The 19,406-nt window shown below is 40.9% G+C and overlaps 1 protein-coding gene across 2 annotated transcripts in view; it reads right to left on the bottom strand.

Moving 5' to 3' along the window:
- Positions 1-301: 301 nt before the first annotated feature.
- The window catches only part of plekhh2.S (pleckstrin homology, MyTH4 and FERM domain containing H2 S homeolog), a 91,914-nt gene continuing 72,809 nt past the window's right edge, over positions 302-19,406 (bottom strand). For both annotated transcript variants that reach the window (XM_018265028.2, XM_041564278.1), the window contains 13 exons: positions 19,219-19,327; positions 18,169-18,281; positions 16,866-17,045; positions 16,327-16,424; positions 15,106-15,283; positions 9,096-9,251; positions 7,762-7,859; positions 6,263-6,404; positions 4,368-4,501; positions 3,928-4,057; positions 3,291-3,377; positions 1,799-1,936; positions 302-1,108 (listed from right to left, as the gene is read on the bottom strand). In XM_018265028.2, the coding sequence (XP_018120517.1) occupies positions 923-1,108; positions 1,799-1,936; positions 3,291-3,377; positions 3,928-4,057; positions 4,368-4,501; positions 6,263-6,404; positions 7,762-7,859; positions 9,096-9,251; positions 15,106-15,283; positions 16,327-16,424; positions 16,866-17,045; positions 18,169-18,281; positions 19,219-19,327 (1,749 nt within the window). In that variant the 3' untranslated portion in view covers positions 302-922. The remainder of the gene's footprint in view (positions 1,109-1,798; positions 1,937-3,290; positions 3,378-3,927; positions 4,058-4,367; positions 4,502-6,262; positions 6,405-7,761; positions 7,860-9,095; positions 9,252-15,105; positions 15,284-16,326; positions 16,425-16,865; positions 17,046-18,168; positions 18,282-19,218; positions 19,328-19,406) is intronic.

Raw genomic sequence — 19,406 nt, 5'->3', positions numbered from 1 at the left:
ATATATATATATATATATATATGGGTCAGAGATATCACAGACCCAAAAAGGTTGTGGGGCATATGCTGGGAGGTATCCTGAAGTCCTGTGTGGGTCCCAGTGTCGGACTGGGATACCAGGGGCCCACTGTAAAACCTTAGACCAGGGGCCCACCAAAGAACCATAGACCAGGGGCCCACTCTCAGTACTATTATTATTCTTCTCACTCAACCTCTATTCTCCTAGTCTCTATTCTTTACATACTATAATCTATTATTCCATATATTTAACCTCTTTGTTCTCAAAGAAATAGGAAATAGCCATGAAATAGGCCAAATTTTTAGCAGCTCAAGGGCCCCCTGACACCTGGACCCAACGGGAGTTTTCCTGGTATCCCGGTGGGCCAGTCCGACACTGGTGGGACCAGTTGGACATACCTGGGCCAACACACACAAGCTGGCCCACTATTGAGTGCCCTGTTCCTGCAGCCAGAACCTACCTGCACTGCCTGACCCGAGACCCGCACTAACTGGAAGTGACATCACTTGTGGGAAGAAGTGACGTCACTCCTGAGGTAGATCAACCAGGTCAGGGGAAAAACATTAGTTTTAACTTGAGGAGGTGGGGGAATCGGACCAGGTAGCCAGACAGGGTACCCTCAGATTTCCCTCATTGTCGAGGAACTGGGGTCTTTCTGCCAATAACCACTTTGTGGGTATTCCGTGGGTACTCGAACTTATGCAGGACTCTATTCTGAGGTGGGTTGGCCACTCAATACCACATTTCCACTGTAACAAATGTAGATGGAGGTACATTAATGGTAACAAACATTCTTGTTGTTGTCTGGATCAGGCATTTCAAATCAGTTCTGCCACTTTGCTCTCTAAGTTGGCAAGAATGTGGTTTGGGCACGAATGACAAAGAGTCATTCAATATATAAAACTCATAACAAAGTTGGGCCTTTGGTTGGCCTGTTGCTTGATAAGAGGGGCTGGCTGCCCATCTGTTTTGTTTTGGACTCCATGACCTGGGCAGACAAGAGGGCCGGGGCGGAGAGGTGATGAGCCGTCACTTTCTGCTGATGATACACATTAATGTAGCAGGCGACGAGCAGAGTGATCTCCAGTATCTAAACCAAACAAAACACCATTATATTTTATAAAAACCATAGAGACATATCTGTCCGTTCGCCCTATGGGCCAACTGAACATATACCATTGTGGATCAGAAAGTGTATGTCCACCTATACTGACTATCTAGCCCACCAGCTAAAGAACAAATACAGGCCTAATTTCTAGATGTGTCGGGAGCAGCAATGTACATAAAATTTGTAGGCAAACAGAAAGTAAGTGCGGTATAATCTACAAAAAGAGAGAGAATTGCTATGTATCAATCAAAACAGGCTTTGTCTGCTTCCAACCCCATTTCCTTGCACTTTTGTTCTCTGGGAAAGCAAACTCTTGCGACCAACCCTGCTATTTCTTATAGTGGCACAGTAATAAGCTTCTTAACCTATTTGCCTCACTGCATTTTATTTGTGTAAGTGGCGTTCAGAGCCCTGCGGGAAGGCCACTCGACAAACAAAAGAGCAGGCATTATGTAATTGCATTTTCAGGTTTTTAGAGTTTCTAATTGCCTTTTATCGCCCCCCCCCTCCTTACATCCCGCTCAGATAATAAACACGGCTTTGTTTAAACCACAGGTGCTTAATTCCTGTGTTTTTATTTATTTATTAATTTGAGCTGTAGTGTATAAGACTACTCCATTCCTAAAAGCCTACCTTCGAGATGACGGTGTGTATTTCAGCTAATGTACTTACCTTCGGTTTCACCATGGCGAAGAGAAGTTTCTCAGACGGCTTGTCCTTTGTCGGTGCGTTGTTAACCACCAGCATAAAGTCATCCCGGTGACCTCCGAAGGTCATTAGACTCCTGTGTGCGTACATGAATAGAGGCCTCTTAAGAGGCACAAGAGTGGGTGGAAAAGGCAAAACATTTTTATTTTCAATCAAAGAGTGAATGCATTGAATTTCACAAACAAAACACTACATTTACTTAATAAAGGGCACGTTAGGGTTTTTACGGCTTACATGAGCGTTATTGCCTGGGGAACATTTGTTTTCAGGAAAGCAGGCAGGCTTGTAAGAAATCTATAAATACACAATTTGATGTTATTTGCGCTACCCTTGCGGAGGTAACACTTCCCAGGTGAACTGCAGAGGCTATAAGGATTATTTTAGTTCATAAAGCATAGGCTTTTGCTATTGTGGATCTGTTATAACTAAAGCAGTTACCCCTAGTCATGAACATCAGTTCCCACAATGCTCTGCTGGTCACAGGCTAGACAATAATGATAAAGGCTAGACAATAATAATAAAGGGTTGCCTTTGGGCGGTGCAAGCAAAGGGTATGTGTGCAGTGGAGAAGGAACTCTATATTGATCCAAACAGCTTTTTTATATATTCCCAATTGATATATCTGAGTTTGTACACTATATATATAGTGAATAAAGTACCCCCTTTTGTAAAATATAGGGATATTATAAGTTACCGAGGAGTTTCATGACCATATAAAAACACGAGGCCGAAGGCCGAGTGTTTTTATACAGGTCATGGAACTCCGAGGTAACTTCTAATATCCTCATATTTTACAACTGGGGGTACTTTATTTATTATAATACACAAATTTCAATGAGTCATGTGACAGAAATGACATCAGAACTCACCGTTTATAACTGATGACATCAGAACTCACCGTTTATAAGGATATAATTTACAGGATATTCATGGCTTTTGTGTATTATATATATATATAATACTGTATATATATATATATATATATATATATATATATATATATATATATATATATATATATATATATATATAGATATATATATAATATCGGGTGCTGTGCTGTAGTTGAACAATGTGCAGGAACAGAGATTCGCACGCACACCGAATCCTCTTTTCTCCAAACGATTTATTAGGATACAAAAAGCTTTACATCGTATTTACATCGACGTTTCGGTTGTGCTCTACAACCTTTATCAAGATGTGTTGTAAAAGTTGTGTAGAGCACAACTTAATAAGTAACACATCTTGATAAAGGTTGTAGAGCACAACCGAAATGTCGATGTAAATACGATGTAACACTTGTATACTAATAAATCGTTTGGAGAAAAGAGGATTCGGTGTGCGTGCGAATCTCTGTTCCTATATATATATATAAATATATATATATATAATAGTCCACAGAGTTTCCACACTCTTGCAGGGTGCACAGTCAAATCAATATACAAATAAAATTTACCATTGTGTTATATTCCAGGACACTGATGCCATCTTCATGCACGGCAAGCCACACAATAGCATTTCCGAAGGGTGTTGGCAGGACAGGCTGGAAATAGGAAACAGTCTACAGTAAGCTGGATTCTCCGTGGCAATACAATGTTCTCCTGGTAGGCAAAAAATGTAAAAGGCAAGCAATACCAGACTAAAGTTAATCTCTATGGTACTCTGTTAGGGAAAAATGCGGCTGTCCTGCTTCCTATGGAGTAGTCCTTTTAGAGTTTAGCTTGTGATCTACACCCAGCATAAGGCTGCAGGGGGTGGGAAGTGGCACTGGAAACTCTTGGCTCTAATGAAAATCCATAGAGATTTTGGTTGGCTTTAGTTGGCCTTTAATATAGATTTTAAACATTAAGCAGAAATTAGAAGAAGTGTACACGTTCTCCTACCAGGGTAGGTTTTGCATGCTTAGTGCCAGGTTTGGGAACCCATGTTGTCTTATATGATATGTTTGCAAACTATGAGACTAGTGAAAGTAGGAAAGGAGCTAGTCTACTATGCCACTACAGTAAAAAAGCACAAGAAAGGAATTAGCCCATGAAATCATACGTTCAGTAAAATTAATTTCTCCTTCATGCTCCAGCTTTAAATTCACTTACCTTTGCTACAAAAAGTGTGGCTCCAAAGAATGCCCATTTCCTAGCCACAGTCAGGTAAATCCGTACACAGTCTGAGCCACTGTGGCCTCGAAGAGCCATCCACCTTGTTGCCAAACGTTGCTGAAGTTGCCTATGAAAAGCCATCAAAAATTGTCTACTTTTACATGGTTCAGTCTCAAATATCTTTGTGGCCCTCCTACCAAAAAGGGCCCAGAGCTGTAGACATGGGAAATCTTAGACGGAAATTTGGGATGAATGTTATATTGTTTCAAAGCTAAAATACAACTTAAAATATAATATTTTTCATTGGCTATAATTGGATTATACCGGGGCTGAGCTGGAGAACATTTTGAGGCAAATTTTACATTTTTACAGATAATAGTAACATATAACAGTAGACTACCAGTTGAGGTATACCATATATTTTTTAAAATTCTCACTTGAGTTGTTCTTCGGAGCAGTCATCTTTATATCTCTTTGGGTAGAATTTCTCCAAGGCTGTCTTTACTGCTTGGTTGGACTTCCCTTGACATGTTGCAGTTTGTGATGGACGTTCAAAGTCTCCACTTTCTACCTGCAACAACAGGAAACCCCACTTACAATGGAAATTCATTGATGCACAAGATCTTGACATTGTATTTGTTATCAACTAAACTATGACCCTCTGCTCAGATCAGTTTTAGGCCCCCACAGGTTCACATCAGTGTTCTTCAAAAGACGGACTCCAGTGCAGTCAGGCACTATATTTGTGGGAAGGCTGCAAAGGCCGAGGCCTAGAGCTCTAAGATTTTAGGGGTGGTACACCACCCAGCCACATCCTAATGATCTCCTGTGCTCCAAATCCCCAGTGTTCTGGTGAAACCTGGTTATATGGATAAAAGGAGAGGTGGTGGGTGCGAGGAGTGGTTATGGGGCTTTCTGGCCTAGGAGTGCCCATAAATCTTGGCAAAGTAGAAATTGTGCTGCCCGGATTTATGGCGCTACTGCCATCTTTGACATACAGTAGCAGTAGCTCCAAGGTTCTCCACAGTCGTGTAGAGGTGGCCATACACGGGCAGATTAAAGCTGCCAATATCGGTCCTTTAGACCAATTTGGCATCTTATCATGGTTGATGCAGTCCTATGACCCGTCTGCGCCCATTTCCTTCATTATAATCTGATTGTTTGGCCCTAGGGCCAAATGATTGGATTGAACTGATATTGCCCTGCCTTTGGTGGACATATCAGGTTAAGATCTGCTCGTTTGGCAACTTCGCAGGACGGATGCAGCAGCACCAAGGATGACTATTCAGAATTGCAAGGAGTGGCTTAAAGGTAGCCATAGACGTAGAGATCTGCCAAATGAACGGATCTCTCCCCAATATGCCCACACTGAAGTAGGCGATATCGGGCTGATCCGATCGTGGGCTCTAGGGCCCAACAATCGGATCATAATGCATCCAATAAGGGTGGTCGGATCGCAGGACCGCATACATGCACAGATGCGGCCTAAATCTGACGGGATTTTTTAACCTGCCCGATCGAGATCTGCCCGACTTTCGGCCAGATATCAATCAGTAAAGCCCGTCGGATGGCCTCACACATGGGCCAATAAGCTGCCGACTCGGTCTGTCGGCAGCTTTTATCGGCCTTTAGTCGCAAGTATCTTTGTATGACTGCCGGGAACTGGATAAAATCCAGACTGCTGGGAATCCTTCAAGATTACCAGTTTAAAGTTCAGTAAAGCAGCCTATTTCTATTGATCCGTCTATTGGTCCAAACTGTATTAGACGTACATGTGTGAATATTGAAGCAAAAATCCGATTGGTAATTCAGAAGCATAAAAAATATATATCTAGCAATACTGTACTCGACACCTTTATAATTTACTGACTATTTAAAATGCTAATTGGGATGTAAATCATATTGTATTTTATAATGTATGCCTTCCATTGTTACAATCCCTACAGAGAAGCACATGGTCATTTTCTGTAGTTTTGTTTAAAAAGGGTAAACATCATCAAATCTCTAAGAGCAGTTTTAGGAAGAAGCAGAAACCATTTTTAGTTTGCTGACTTTATAAAACACACTGTTATTAGTCTCTACGCCAGACACATTACGGCACTGTCTCTCCCATTAAGACAATGCACCTTGTTCTTCAACATCTGCTATTTCCATGCCACGCGTGCAGACACAGCCGCAAGATTAACCGCTGTTTTTTTTTTATTTATAAGGACTTGAAATTGTATAATTAATGGTTAATGCTGCTCTGCGCATTAGCTAAATGCTTAATTAATCGTAATTGCGGAGGAAATAGCATAAAAGTGAAATGCGCAGCCTCTCTGTCGAACGTTACCTGGGCCAAGAGTGCCGCCAGTTCTAAAGCCAACTCCTTATTCACCGGGAATATTCCATTAACTATTTTATCGTTTGTCTGGTACATTAATAGCAACTTTTCTTTCTCTGTTTCTCCCCGCATTTGTGCTGCAAAGCAAAGTCTGGAGAGGAATAAACACATGTGAAAAGGAGAATATTAAGAAAACTAAAACAAAAAAATAAAAGCTGATGATGTAGAGAGGGATATTCTGAGACAATTTGCAATTGGTTTTCATTTTTTATTATTTGTGGTTTTGGGCTATTTAGCTTTTTATTCAGCAGCTCTTCAGTTTGCAATTCTAGCAGTCTGGTTGCTTTTGTCCAAATTACCCGAGCAACCATGCACTGATTTGAAGAGACTGGAATATGAACAGGAGAGGCCTGATAAAAGTGAGTAATATAAAGTACCAATAACAATAAGGGGCAGATTTATCAAGGGTCGAATTTCGAATTCATGGGAGTTTTAAAACTCCCATAAACTCCCATGAACTCGAAAATTGACCAATCGAAATGTTTTAAAAAAATTGAATTTTCAAAACTTAGGTGAATATGATGGACCAGAAAATTCGAATTGAATTCGAATTGTATTCAAATCGAGTTTTAAAAGGTTCTTTCTCCGAAAAAAAACTTCTCAGGAAGGCAGCAAACAACTCCAAATTGATCCCAGGATGTCTCCCATTGACTAAAACAGCAATTCGGCAGGTTTCATGTGGAGAATAGTCGAATTTGAGTTCTTAAAGGGTCACAGTATGAGTATGTCAAATTTGACAGTTTTGGCCATTAAAAAACGTAAAAATTCTAATTCGAAATTCTAATTTTCAATTTGATCCTTGAGGGGCAGATTTATCAAGAGTCGAATTTCGAATTCATGGAAATTTTGTAAGACTCCCATAAACTCCCATGAATTCAAAATTCGACCAATTGAAAATTATTAAAAAAAATTCAAAACTCAAATTTCGAATTGATTTCGACTTGAGTTTTAAAAACTCGATTCTAGATTTTTTCTCAGAAAAAACGTGAATGTCAGGAAGGCGGCAAACAACTCCAAATTGATCCCAGGACGTCTCTCATTGACTAAAACAGCAATTCACCAGGTTTTAGGTGGTGAATAGTCAAATTCGAGTTCTTAAAAGGTCAGAGTATGATAAATTTAGAAAATCAAATTAGAATTTAAAAAAAAAATGTTGAATCGAATTTTACCAATTCCCTAGTCGAATTTGACAGTTTTGGCTATAAAGAAACTCGAAATTCGAATTTTCAATTCAAACCTTGATAAATCTGCCGATAAATGTGTAGCCTTGCAGAGAATTTGTTTTGGGATCAATGACCCCCATTTGAAAGCTGGAAAGAGTCATAAGAAGGCAAATAATTCAGAAATAATAAGAAAAAATGAAGGCCAATTGAAAAGTTGCTAAGAATTAGCCATTCTGCAACATACAAAAAGTTAACTTGTGAGATGTTATGAACATATTTCTGCACCTGTTCTTGTAGGTGAGCCGTACTGTGCGGGAGCCATCGCATTTCCCAGGGTGCTGTTCTTTGGACGCTTGTTCCCATTTTGAGATGATGTCACAAATCTAAGACAAAGAGGAAAGACAGTGTGTGTTTAAGGATACAGTTTAGAAAAGAGAGGGCCAAAATGGGCCCAAAGAAAACACGTCAGACCAAGATTTTTACATATTGACTATAAGGAGGGTTATTTATTAAAGTTCGATTTTTGCTGGTTGGACTTTAAAAGGGAAAAAGACAATTTTTTTCGAGAAAAAAAACCTCAATTTTTTTTTGTGATTTATTAAACCCCGATGATGTTAAAGGTGAGAGTAAAAAAGTACTCCAACTCAGAGTTCATGTAGAAGTCCATGGCAGATGTCCCATTGACATCCTGATCTGCCCTGGCTCCCGTTCAGTAATCTGAAGATTTTGTGGTTTCTGGTATCAAATCCAAAAAAGAGTCAGATTTTTTCACGATTTTTATCGAGTTTTTTTCCGGCACAAGAATTTCCAGAAAAATGTATTGATAAATAAGGATAAAAAGTCAGTGCGGCTTTGGTCGGAGTCGTTTTCAGAGAATAGTGAGAACTTTTCAGTCATGATAAATAACCCCCTAAATGTTCATTGTGATGAGTGAAAAAGATACCCTTAGACTCCAATGGGTGAAAAAAATTGTTGCGTATCAAAAAAAATGTTTTCACTGAAGTGAAACAAGTCAGATTCTCTCATCACTAGTCATATCACCAAGATTCCCTGTTTACCTATGCTGTGTTTCTGTATGTTCTACAGGTAGCACCAGGCAATCATAGTTACATGGTAAGTAAGGTTGAAAAAAGACACACGCCCATCAAGTTCAATCTTTTAGTTTTTTTTTTAATATGCCTAACTGCCAGTTGATCCCGAGGAAGGCAAAAAAAAACTATCTGAAGCCCCTCCAATTTGCCTCAGAGGGGGAAAAAAATTCTTCCTGACTGGCAATGGGACTAGTCCCTGGATCAACTTGTACTATGAGCTATCTTCCATAACCCTGTATTCCCTCACTTGCTAAACACCATCCAACCCCTATCATATATTTAGTCCCTGGCCCAGAACCTCACCCTGCGGTGCTTCTTCCTGCCATGACCTCCCTTCTTTAGGCCAGTCTTGGCAAAAACACATTGCGCACGTGTGGGGGACAGAGGGGGCCCCTGAAACAGCAGCCCTGGTGGGCCTTAGGTCCTCTGGACTGAGTCTAAGTAACAGTTAAACAGGGAGATGTAGATCCTCAATAGCTTCCCAGCCAGTTTTATAGAAGACAAATAAACGATAAAAAATCCATTTACTTTGAGGTTCCCTTGAAGGCAATGTTCAAATTGCTTTCCTGACGGATCATCCGTAAAAAGAGCGAATCCCGAGAGCCCTGGCTTCCTCATGCCTATGTCCTGGTTGAGCGTGCAAAGGAATTCTTCTACTGTGGTCGATGCGTCAAATCCAACAACCTGAAAGAAACATGAAGCCCATCAATTTTGAATTTTGCAACGTCAAGTTTTCCATTCTATAAAATCTTAAATATTTGATTTCCAAGAACGGCTTTGTTCCAAAGTAAACCCAAGCAACCATTTCCTTGATCATTTAGCCTTTGGAAGCCACCGTTCAACTGAAGTATACAGATGCTTCTTTGGTTCTCCCTCAGCTGAAGACAAGACATGGGGATTTTATGGGCAGCTAAGCCCTACTTTACTTCCAAAGGAGCAGTAGATTGGTTAGTGCAACCTCTGACGCTCCCTAAAGGTCAATTGTTTGGGAACTGATGTAATTTTGTGGACAACATAGGCCTATGGTTATACCTCAATGGTTGGTGATGCATCTACTCATCTACTCAGCCTTTAATCAGCCTTTAGATGAAGTATTCTCTATGGAGTATGAGAAGTAGAGAGATAATATAGTGATGATGTTTTTGATTGTATGTGGTTAGGGAGGACTGCAGGGTCTAGGATTGGTTAGTGGTAAATAGGAGGACTATAAACTGGTATGTGGTTAGGAGTGTGCAGTTCCTGACTGGTTGGTGGTTAGGGAAGAGAACAGGAATTTTGGTTAGGATGTGGTTAGGGGGAAGCCGGCAGCGAGACTTGACCCTTCGTCAAAGAAAAAAGCAAAGTTTATAGAGAAAATATAGTTGGCAGCAAATTGGGACATTTGGATCAGAACTTATGTGATTGCTACAAGGACTAATGATGTTGGTCACTTTCTTCATATTCGCAACACACATGGAACACTAAGGGGGGCTATTTATTAAAGCTCAAATGTCAAAAACGCAAAATTAATTAATTAATTAATTAATTTTTTTACTATAAAATCTGAATTTTTAGTGGGGAAAAAAACATGAATTTTTCGAGATTTATTATACCTCAAGGATGAAAAAAGGCTGAATCCGAAAATCCGGCATCTTAGACCTGCTGAGGTTGTATATAAGTGAATGGGAGGGGTCCCTATCTTATTTGGAAGTTTCTGTGGTCTGCATTGGAAATTAGCCCGAAAATCTGACTATTTCAGACTTTTCAGGTAAAAATTCAAAGAATTCTGGCCTTTCGGGAAAAAGCCAGAAAAAAATCTATCAATTTGGGTTAAAAAAATGGAAAAAACGCAAGACATAGATTTTTTCTTGATTTTGTTGAATTTTTCCCTGATCCGATTAGTTACATAGTTTTAGTTAATCGGCGAAAAATTCGACAAAATTTGAGAAAAATTCGAGAAAATCTGGATCTTGCGGTTTTTCCATTATATTTTACCCAAAAAAACATAAAATGATTTTCTCTTGATTTTGTCGAATTTTTCCCCGATCCGATTAAATAGATTCAGAGGAATTTGGATTTTAATAAATAAGGCCCCCCGAGTTCTGACCCTTCCCATCTCCCTTGTTTTGTTCTATTTGCAACATGAACGTACACATAGAAAAACACATTTTAAAAGCTTTTCTGATGAGGATGAAACTAAATTATTTCTAAGTAGTTTTGAAAGCCAATAAGTAGACAAACGGCATATTTATTTGATGAGTTGAACTAGCATCATTATTTTAGTCTTGTTTCTGTCTTGAGTTTGTTTTATTATGTTCACTCATCTTGCATTAACAGCGAGGTTAGGAAAGGTGAAATGGTTAGAGAAAACCAAACTGCTAAAAAAATGTTCTTTAGTTGTAACTTCATTGGGTTGGGGGCCGTCAGTTGGGGGGATACTGGGCAGGAAGTAAAATCTCACTATGAAAAGCAAAGGCTGAAGTGTAAAGGGTTCTCTTGGGTCCGCCAGAGCCTTCAGATTTGCTTTTCAAAAAGCTCATTTGCCCCATCCTTTCCTGCCATGTCTAGTGTAGGAATAGTTTATTCTCTAACATATACTGCATATTATATAGCATCTCAAGTTCTAGAAAATGGTGATGTTGTGCAACAAGAAGGCGGTATAATAAACAGACTAGAGGCCATGTTGTTTCAGGCCATAGTGTTGGAGAATGAACAACATTTCTCACTGCAGGACCCAACATCCCTCACCCAAACATGGAAAGGTTCATTCACCTGTTGGCCAAACTCATTCTCTGAAGTCCGTAAAGTGGAAATTCCATGGCATCCGGTGATCAAAGGATCTTAGCCCACCCAAGTGTATGGACTGTTTGTATAATATCTGTGCCATTAACATTTACTGCTTAATTGGGACATCCATCTGTAGAGGGAATGTTCCTTTTCTCCAAAAACACATTTTAATGTGGGTAGCCAATCACAGCTCTGCTTTTGCCCAGGAAATTAGGTTCCCTATTAGGGCTGGTGAAATGTAGGGTGTCATGTCCAGAGGGGTGGGCATTGGAGTCTGGTACCCTACATTACAAATTGGGTTATCAGCTCTTTGAACAGCTTTGGAAAGCAGCCAGCCGGAAGTGCCGTAGTACAGGTATGAGATTCTTTATCCGGAAACTCTTCATACAGAAAGCTCCAAATTACAGAAGGCTGTCTCCCATAGACTACATTTTATCGAATTAGTCCAAATTTTTTAAAAAATATTTCCCTTTTCAATGAAATAATAAAACAGTAGTTTGTACTTGACCCCAACTAAGATATAATTAATCCTTATTGGAAGCAAAACCAGCCTATTGGGTTATTTCATGTTTACATGATCTTCTAGTAGACTTAAGGTATGAAAATCCAAATCATGGAAAGATTCATTATCTGGAAAGCCCCAGGTTCCGAGCATTCTGCATAACAGGTCCCATGCCTGTACTAGTAAAGTTTTTTGAGAAACTTTACATTAAAGCAGCACTGAAAGGCACATTCCTTTTACATTTTACAAGTATATATATATATATAATGCAACGGCAGATACCTGTTCTTGACGTTCCAATCCAGGGCACATGACCTGGTGGCATTCTGTATTCTAAAGGTTCATATTTTCATGATCTCAGGGTTACCTATACCAGAAGTTGTCAGGTCTCGTTATCTGTTAACAAAGTCCATATAGATCCCATGGCAGTGATAACACAACCGGAACCTGCACTCATGTGATAACTGATGAAGCTTCAGATAAGGAGGCAAGCTGCACTAAACAAACCAATAAATGGATATTCAGACACTTAGGGTGTAAGTCCTACAGGCCATGGACCTTCTTACTGTGCATTCTGTGAGATTTTCTACTACTGGCCTGACAAAACAGTTGCCCCATTTTGGCACAGCTCTAATAAACCCAAGCAAGATCCACTGCCTCTCCTGTAATTTGGGACACAAATGGAGTTACTTATACAGGAAGAGAAATTAACTATTGAGAAATGGAAAGTTCACCTGGTTCTTTCCACAATACTCCAGCTTAAATGGACACCAAAACAATCAGACAAATAGCTGAAAGGTCCCATTGAGCCTTACTCTTTAAGGATTCGGTGTCTGACTGGACTCCTGGTGGATCCAGGTGTCAGTGGGCCCTCCTGCTTCTGCCCATTTGTATACCATGGTCATTCACTATTTCTGAGACCAATGATGACAAATGAAAGGAAGGATAGGTTATTAGGTATGAGACCTGTAATACAGAATGCTTGGGACCCCAGAGGTTTTCTGGATAAGGGATCTTTCCATAGTTGGGCTATTTATACCTTGAGTCTGCTAGAAAATCACTGAAAATTAAATAAACCCAATAGGCTTGCTTTGCTTCCAATAAGGGATTAAAGGAGAACTAAACCCTCTCCAGTAACAAAACAGCCTGCCGTTGCTCCTTTCCCTTCTCCGGGCTGTGCATTAGTCAAAAAGAAGCCCGTTTGCATTCTCTTCCGTTCTCAACTCCGATGGGAGCATGCGCAGTTTAAGCCGATTCATGACTAGGTCCGGCTGCACATGCTCCTGCAGGCTTCATGTCGGCGAAGAGACCCAAAACAATAAGCACGGGCAGAAGATTGTGCCCGGTAACTCCGCTGCGCTACTCTGTATTTTAGGGTCAGGTCTTTTTTCAGGGGCTTCTTTTTGACTAGTGCACAGTGTAGGGAGGGAGAGGGGAGAGATGGCAGGCAGTTATGGGGGGCTTTTGTTACTGGGGGGGTTAGTTCTCCTTTAATTATATCTTAGTTTGGACTAAGTACAAGGTACTGTTTTATTATTATAGAGATAAAGAGAGAAATCATTTTTAAAAATCTGGATAATTTGGATAAAACAGGGTGTATCGGAGACGGCCTTCCCATAATTCAAAGCTTTCTGAATAACAGGTTTCCAAATAATGGATCCCATACCTGTAGTATGTAAAGGGAAGAAAGTAGCAGAATGAGAAGAGGAAAAGTATTTTGGGGAGTGGGCCTATGATATAAGGATTTCTTATGGGCCCCTGGATTCCAGTACTGAATGGAACACAATCTTTTGTTTTTGTGTGCGGCCTCTGCAGGATACGAATATCTCTAAATTAAAGATACTATTTTATATGTGATGTATTTCCTTCTGTGCCTTACCCTTCCTGACCAGAAGCTGCTGAATGCAAATATATAGATATTTTCCTGCACATTTGTGCCTGCAGCGAGGGTCTGCATATGCTGCTATGGATTCATGTTATTTGTACAGGTTTTAAGAAACCCTTAAGTCTGTCCCAGCTGCTCCCATACATGTATAGTTTCATTTTCAGCTTTCATTGACTGACCTTATTACAGTGGGACACATTTACCTCCTTGAAGGCTACGACACCTCCTGCAGATACTTGTATTTGGATTATAACACTGCAGGGGTGCCCAGCCGCCCAGGAAGAATAACAGATTTTACAGACCAAATAGAGGAGAAATAAACACAATATAAAGGTAAAATTGGAGATGTGAAAAATGTTTAGCTCCCTATTGCACAGAGACACAGTGGGTTTTAGGGAACCATTAAAGGAGAACAAAACCCTAAAAACGAAAATGGCTAAAACTGAAATATTTTATATGATTACCTTACTGCACCAGCCTAAAGTTTCAGCTTGTCAATAGCAGCAATGACCCAGGACTTCAAACTTGTCACAGGGGGTCACCATCTTGGAAAGTGTCTGTGACACTCACATGCTCAGTGGGCTCTGAGCAGCTGTTGAGAAGCTAAGCTTAGGGCTCGTCACTAATTATCCAGCAGAAAATGAGGTTGGCCTGTAATATAAGCTGATGCTACAGGGCTGATTATTAAATTCTGATGCTAATTGGACTGGTTTCTGTGCTGCCATGTAGTAATTATCTGTATTAATTACTAATCAGCCTTAAGGTGGCCATACATGGGCCGATAAAAGCTGCCGACATACTGTGTTGGCAGCTTATTGGTCCGTGTATGGGGCCCCCCGACGGGCTTCACCGATCGAGATCTGGCCGAAAGTCGGGCAGATCTCGATTGGATTCGGGACAAAAAATCCCGTTGGATCGCGGCCGCATATATTCGTTGATGCAGTCCCGCAATCTGACCCCCATTACTATTCATTAGGATCCGATCGTTGGGCACTAGGGCCTATGATCGGATCAGCCCGATATTGCCCACCTCAAGGTGGGCATATCGGGGAGAGATCCGCTCGTTTTGCGACGTCGCCAAACAAGCGGATCTCTCTGTGTATGGCCACCTTTATATTGTGACATTCCTATTCTATGTGTACTGTATATTGTGAGTGGATCCCTAAGCTCAGTAAGTGACAGCAGCACAGAGCATGTGCAGTGAATCAGCAGAAAAGAAGATGGGGAGCTACTGGGGCATCTTTGGAGACACAGATCTTTACTGCGAAATGGCTGTGGTTGCCTTGGGCTGCTATAGAATCACAAAATATCATGCACAACATTTCTAGCTACTTCTTTAGTTAGGCTTTAGTTCTCCTTTAAATGCTTCATGGCCTGAGTGGTACCTGATATGTGCCATTCATGAAATGCACAGGGATGCTGAACGGTAAGGAGTGGTGATACGGGTTTCTCAGCAGAATGGAGAGGATTTCCATCCTGGAAGGTTTCGCCTCGCGGTCGCCATTCTGCTGACTCCTCTCCACGCAGCGCTGGCAGTAAATGGCATATTTCCCCGCTTCGGTCCTGTGAAAAGGAACGAGACAACGGGGGTATTCGGTTATAGAAATCTGCCAACATGGGTCAATAATGGTTAAGTAATCTCCTACAGTCTGTGGAACCAGCGGGGGCCCATTAAAGCACAGGACAGGGCAAGTGTTCATCTAATGGCTCACAGCATTACAGCCAATTATGCGCAGAATCTTTTCTGAATGAGCTGTGAGCACACTAACCACTTACATGCCGGTACGCTCACAGAAATGCAGTATATGGGTGCACATACACAAGCCTACTAGCATACACACAGAACTAACACATCAGTGCCCAAATTACAAAGGGACCCATGACAATGCAAGAAGGCTGGGGCCACATCTAACATATTCAAATCAAGAATGCCCGACCTGTCAAATTGCAACTGCCAGTAATCTCTCAGTGGCATTGTATCGGCAACAGAGCAATCCTAATTGGATTTTATGGGTTTAATTACAGAATTGGGGTAACTTTCTAGGAGCTACTGAATTTACCCAATTGCTTCATTGCCTCAATAACTGCAGTTTAAAGGGGTTGTTCACCTTTGAGTTAACTTTTAATACATGGTGTAGAGAGTGATAGTTTGCAAGTTCAAGCATCTGGTTGCTTGGGTCCAAATTCCCCTAGCAACCATGCACTGATTTGAATAAGAAACTGGAATATGAATAGGAGAGGGGATAGAAAGATGAGTAATAAAGAGTAGCAGTAACAATGAATGTGTAGCCTTACAGAGCATTTTTTTTTTTTAGATTGGTTCAGTGACCCCAGTAAGTGAGAAGAAGGCAAATACATTCTAAAAAACAAAGAAATAAAGTTGTTTAGAACCGGCAAAGTTAATGGATACAGTAAAAAGTCAGGACTAGAGTGGCAATGACAGTTTCAGTCTCCTGTAACATCCCGCGGCAGTTGCTGTGTGAACTGACCCATAGAGAATAATGATAACTAACTGTTGGAGAGACACAGGATGCCAGCCAAGGTATCATATACACAGCTGGAAGATTCTGGGACTCTAAAGGGACAAAGTGGTCCAAAACAAATACCTGCTATCAGCATTTTTGCTCAGGTAAAGCTTCAGCAGCCAGATGTATGGGTGCTGGGGCAGGAAGAGTCCTGTGCAGAGAGCGAGGAGCTGCCAACCCTTTGAAAGAGAGGAGAAATGAGTTGGTCATTCATTACTGTGTGTCTGTACCATACTGATATATATATATATATAATACACAAAAGCCATGAATATCTTGTAAATTATATCCTTATAAACGGTGAGTAGTGATGTCATCAGTTATAAACGGTGAGTAGTGATGTAATTTCTGTCACATGACTCACTAAAATTTGTGTATTATAATTAATAAAGTACCCCCAGTTGTAAAATATGAGGATATTAGAAGTTACCTCGGAGTTCCATGACCTGTATAAAAACACTCGGCCTTCGGCCTCGTGTTTTATATGGTCATGAAACTCCTCGGTAACTTATAATATCCTTATATTTTACAAGAGGGGGTACTTTATTCACTATATATATATATAGATATATATATATATAGATATATATATATATATGGCGAGGCTTGTGATACGGCACCTGGATGGGGCTGGCCTGGTTGTTTGGCTGCCTGTGTCGCGTCTGTTTAATCAGCTGACAGTACATCTCATTCTGCAGCTCTGGGTGGGTCAGGCAAACCTGCAGGGCACTCTGGGCCAGGGACACATGGTAGTCAATAGCCGGCGAATCCACAGCCGCATTGAGGAATAACTGACAGGTCTGAAATCAGAATGTTACATTGTAATGTCACACAACCCTTGTCTGAACTAATTGCTGCTTATAATGGTTTACCCAAGCATATATCCTACACCTTTGTACCTTATATTTGAAGTGGTACATAAAGATATTTTACACTAAAACAAACATTTACGACAGTGAAAAGAATGGCTCATCTGAATGGCTCTGCTGCCCCCTAGTGTTATTCCTCAGAGGAAGGCGGCACGGTGCAAACAGGTAGAAGGATATTAAAGGGAAACTATCATGAAAATGAACATTTAATGTAAGCTTTGTCACACTGAAATGAGAAACTTTCTAAATATTGTGGTAGAGTGACCACAGAGAAGGGTAAAAAGGTGTGAGTCTGGGGCAGGGCAGATGATGTCAGAGGCAGGGCGGAGGCAGGACTGGTGATGTTAGGGGTGTGAGTGGTGATGTCAGGGACAGGGCTGATGAAGGGGAAACACCCCAAGTTGAAGGGTCTCATTTGATATAAAGGCATTTTTTTTGGGGGGGAATGCAAATTTAATTTTCCATAGGTGTCAATTAATATTTTTTTAATTAATTTCCTTTATCTGGAAAGCTGTTATCCAGAAAGCTCCGAATTATGAAAAGGCCATCTCCAATAGACTCCATTTTACCCAAATAATCCAAATTTTTATAAATGATTTCCTTTTTCTCTGTAATAATAAAACAGTAGCTTGTACTTGATCCCAACTAAGATATAATTAATCCTTATTGGAAGCAAAAACAGCCTATTGGGGTTATTTAATGTTTACATGATTTTCTAGTAGACTTAAGGTATGAAGATCTAAATTACGGAAAGATCCATTATTGGAAAAAGCCCAGGTCCCGAGCATTCTGAATAACAGGTCCCATACTTTTCTAGTGTTGTTATCTCTTCCTATTATATCTGCATAAGAATACGACAGTGATTTTCATTAAATCCACAAATAATTGTACTTTTTGGTTCCCTGATTATCTGAAACCCAGTGACTCTTCTAAAAAATACACATTGCCAGGGCTGCACTCATTGAAGTGAAATAAAATATAATCAGTGCGGCTTTTCTGGTTGGATTTTTGATTTTCTTTTACATGATACACCATATGTATTTATCGCATTTACCTTAAATAATTTAATTGCTTCTGTTTGCAGAGCTTCCGAAGGCAAAGTGGTGAGTGCGGAAGTTATTGCTTCTTTACTGTGGCAGAGAACAGGGTGTCTCCAAATCTGGGTGCCTGAATGGGGAGAAATGCATTATGTAAAGCCTTCAGTTAACTGGCATGATATCAGTGCATCTTGTCAGGCTCTGCTGGGGTTTGATCCTTGGAGCTCCTTGGTTGTCAGCTGCTCTCCCTAACCACTGAGCCAGCAGAGCATCTGGCAAGTGCTTATCTCCTTTGCACCTGGATCCCTGGATTTGCTATCTTGCCCCAGCATCTGTATTGGTGGTTTGGGGTCAGCCAATTAGGCCGATTTAAATCCTGCACTACTTACAGGCGGTGCCTGAGCATTTGCCTTCCTAAGCACTGTGGCATCGCCCCATCTTGGTTCCTGCACTAGCCTTGCCTTGTGCCTTGCCTTGTCTTGACTTTGCCTTGCCTGATCCAGCTCCAGTCCTGTTCTGCTTTACACCCGCTCTGTCCAGTCCTGCACCAGTCCAGTCCTGCTTCTGTTCTGCTCTACACCCACTCTGGCCATTCATGCTCCTGTTCTGCTCTATGCCCGCTGTGTCCTGTCCTGCTCTTGTCCAGTCCTGCTCTTTTTCTCTCTTTCACCCTCATCGTCCTATTTTGCCTGCACAGTATAGCCCTACCTGAAGGACTCACCCTTCCCACCTCGGCCTCCACAGCTCCCCCTACCCTTTCCTTTACACCATGTGTATTATGGGTTATAATGCTCATGTGTCATATGACTGACATGCCATTATGACAGAGACAGGGTTTGTAGATGTTTGCCCTGACCGATTCAGTTGTAACTAGCCACAAGACCCATAGCCTTGCACCATCACCACGACTGGTTCACGCCTTCAGAAAAATACCCCTAAATGAAAAGGAGATTCTTATTCTGGACAGTAAATCCTTGTTTCGTTAGTTCACTGGGGGGATCAAGATCAACAGGAGGCTGGGGACAATATCACTTTAGGTGAGATTCTTGTAATACATTGCTACTTACATGGTTCTCCTTCGGAACTTAAAAGCTTGCAAACCAGCTGCTCAAACTCAGTCCCCACATTCACACCAGTGATTCCAGCGGCCATGGTTAAGTGATAATGCCAAGTCTCCTGGGAAGACATAAAGAATCACAGGGGTTGACTAACAATTTAATGAGTAGAAATTGCACAGAGGGCTTTTCTGAGACAT

The sequence above is a fragment of the Xenopus laevis genome, chromosome 5S (genome assembly GCF_017654675.1).
Source record: "Xenopus laevis strain J_2021 chromosome 5S, Xenopus_laevis_v10.1, whole genome shotgun sequence".
NCBI lineage: Eukaryota > Metazoa > Chordata > Amphibia > Anura > Pipidae > Xenopus > Xenopus laevis.
The sequence above is the reverse complement of the archived record's forward strand: the minus strand, read 5'-3'. Positions and strand labels throughout refer to the sequence as shown.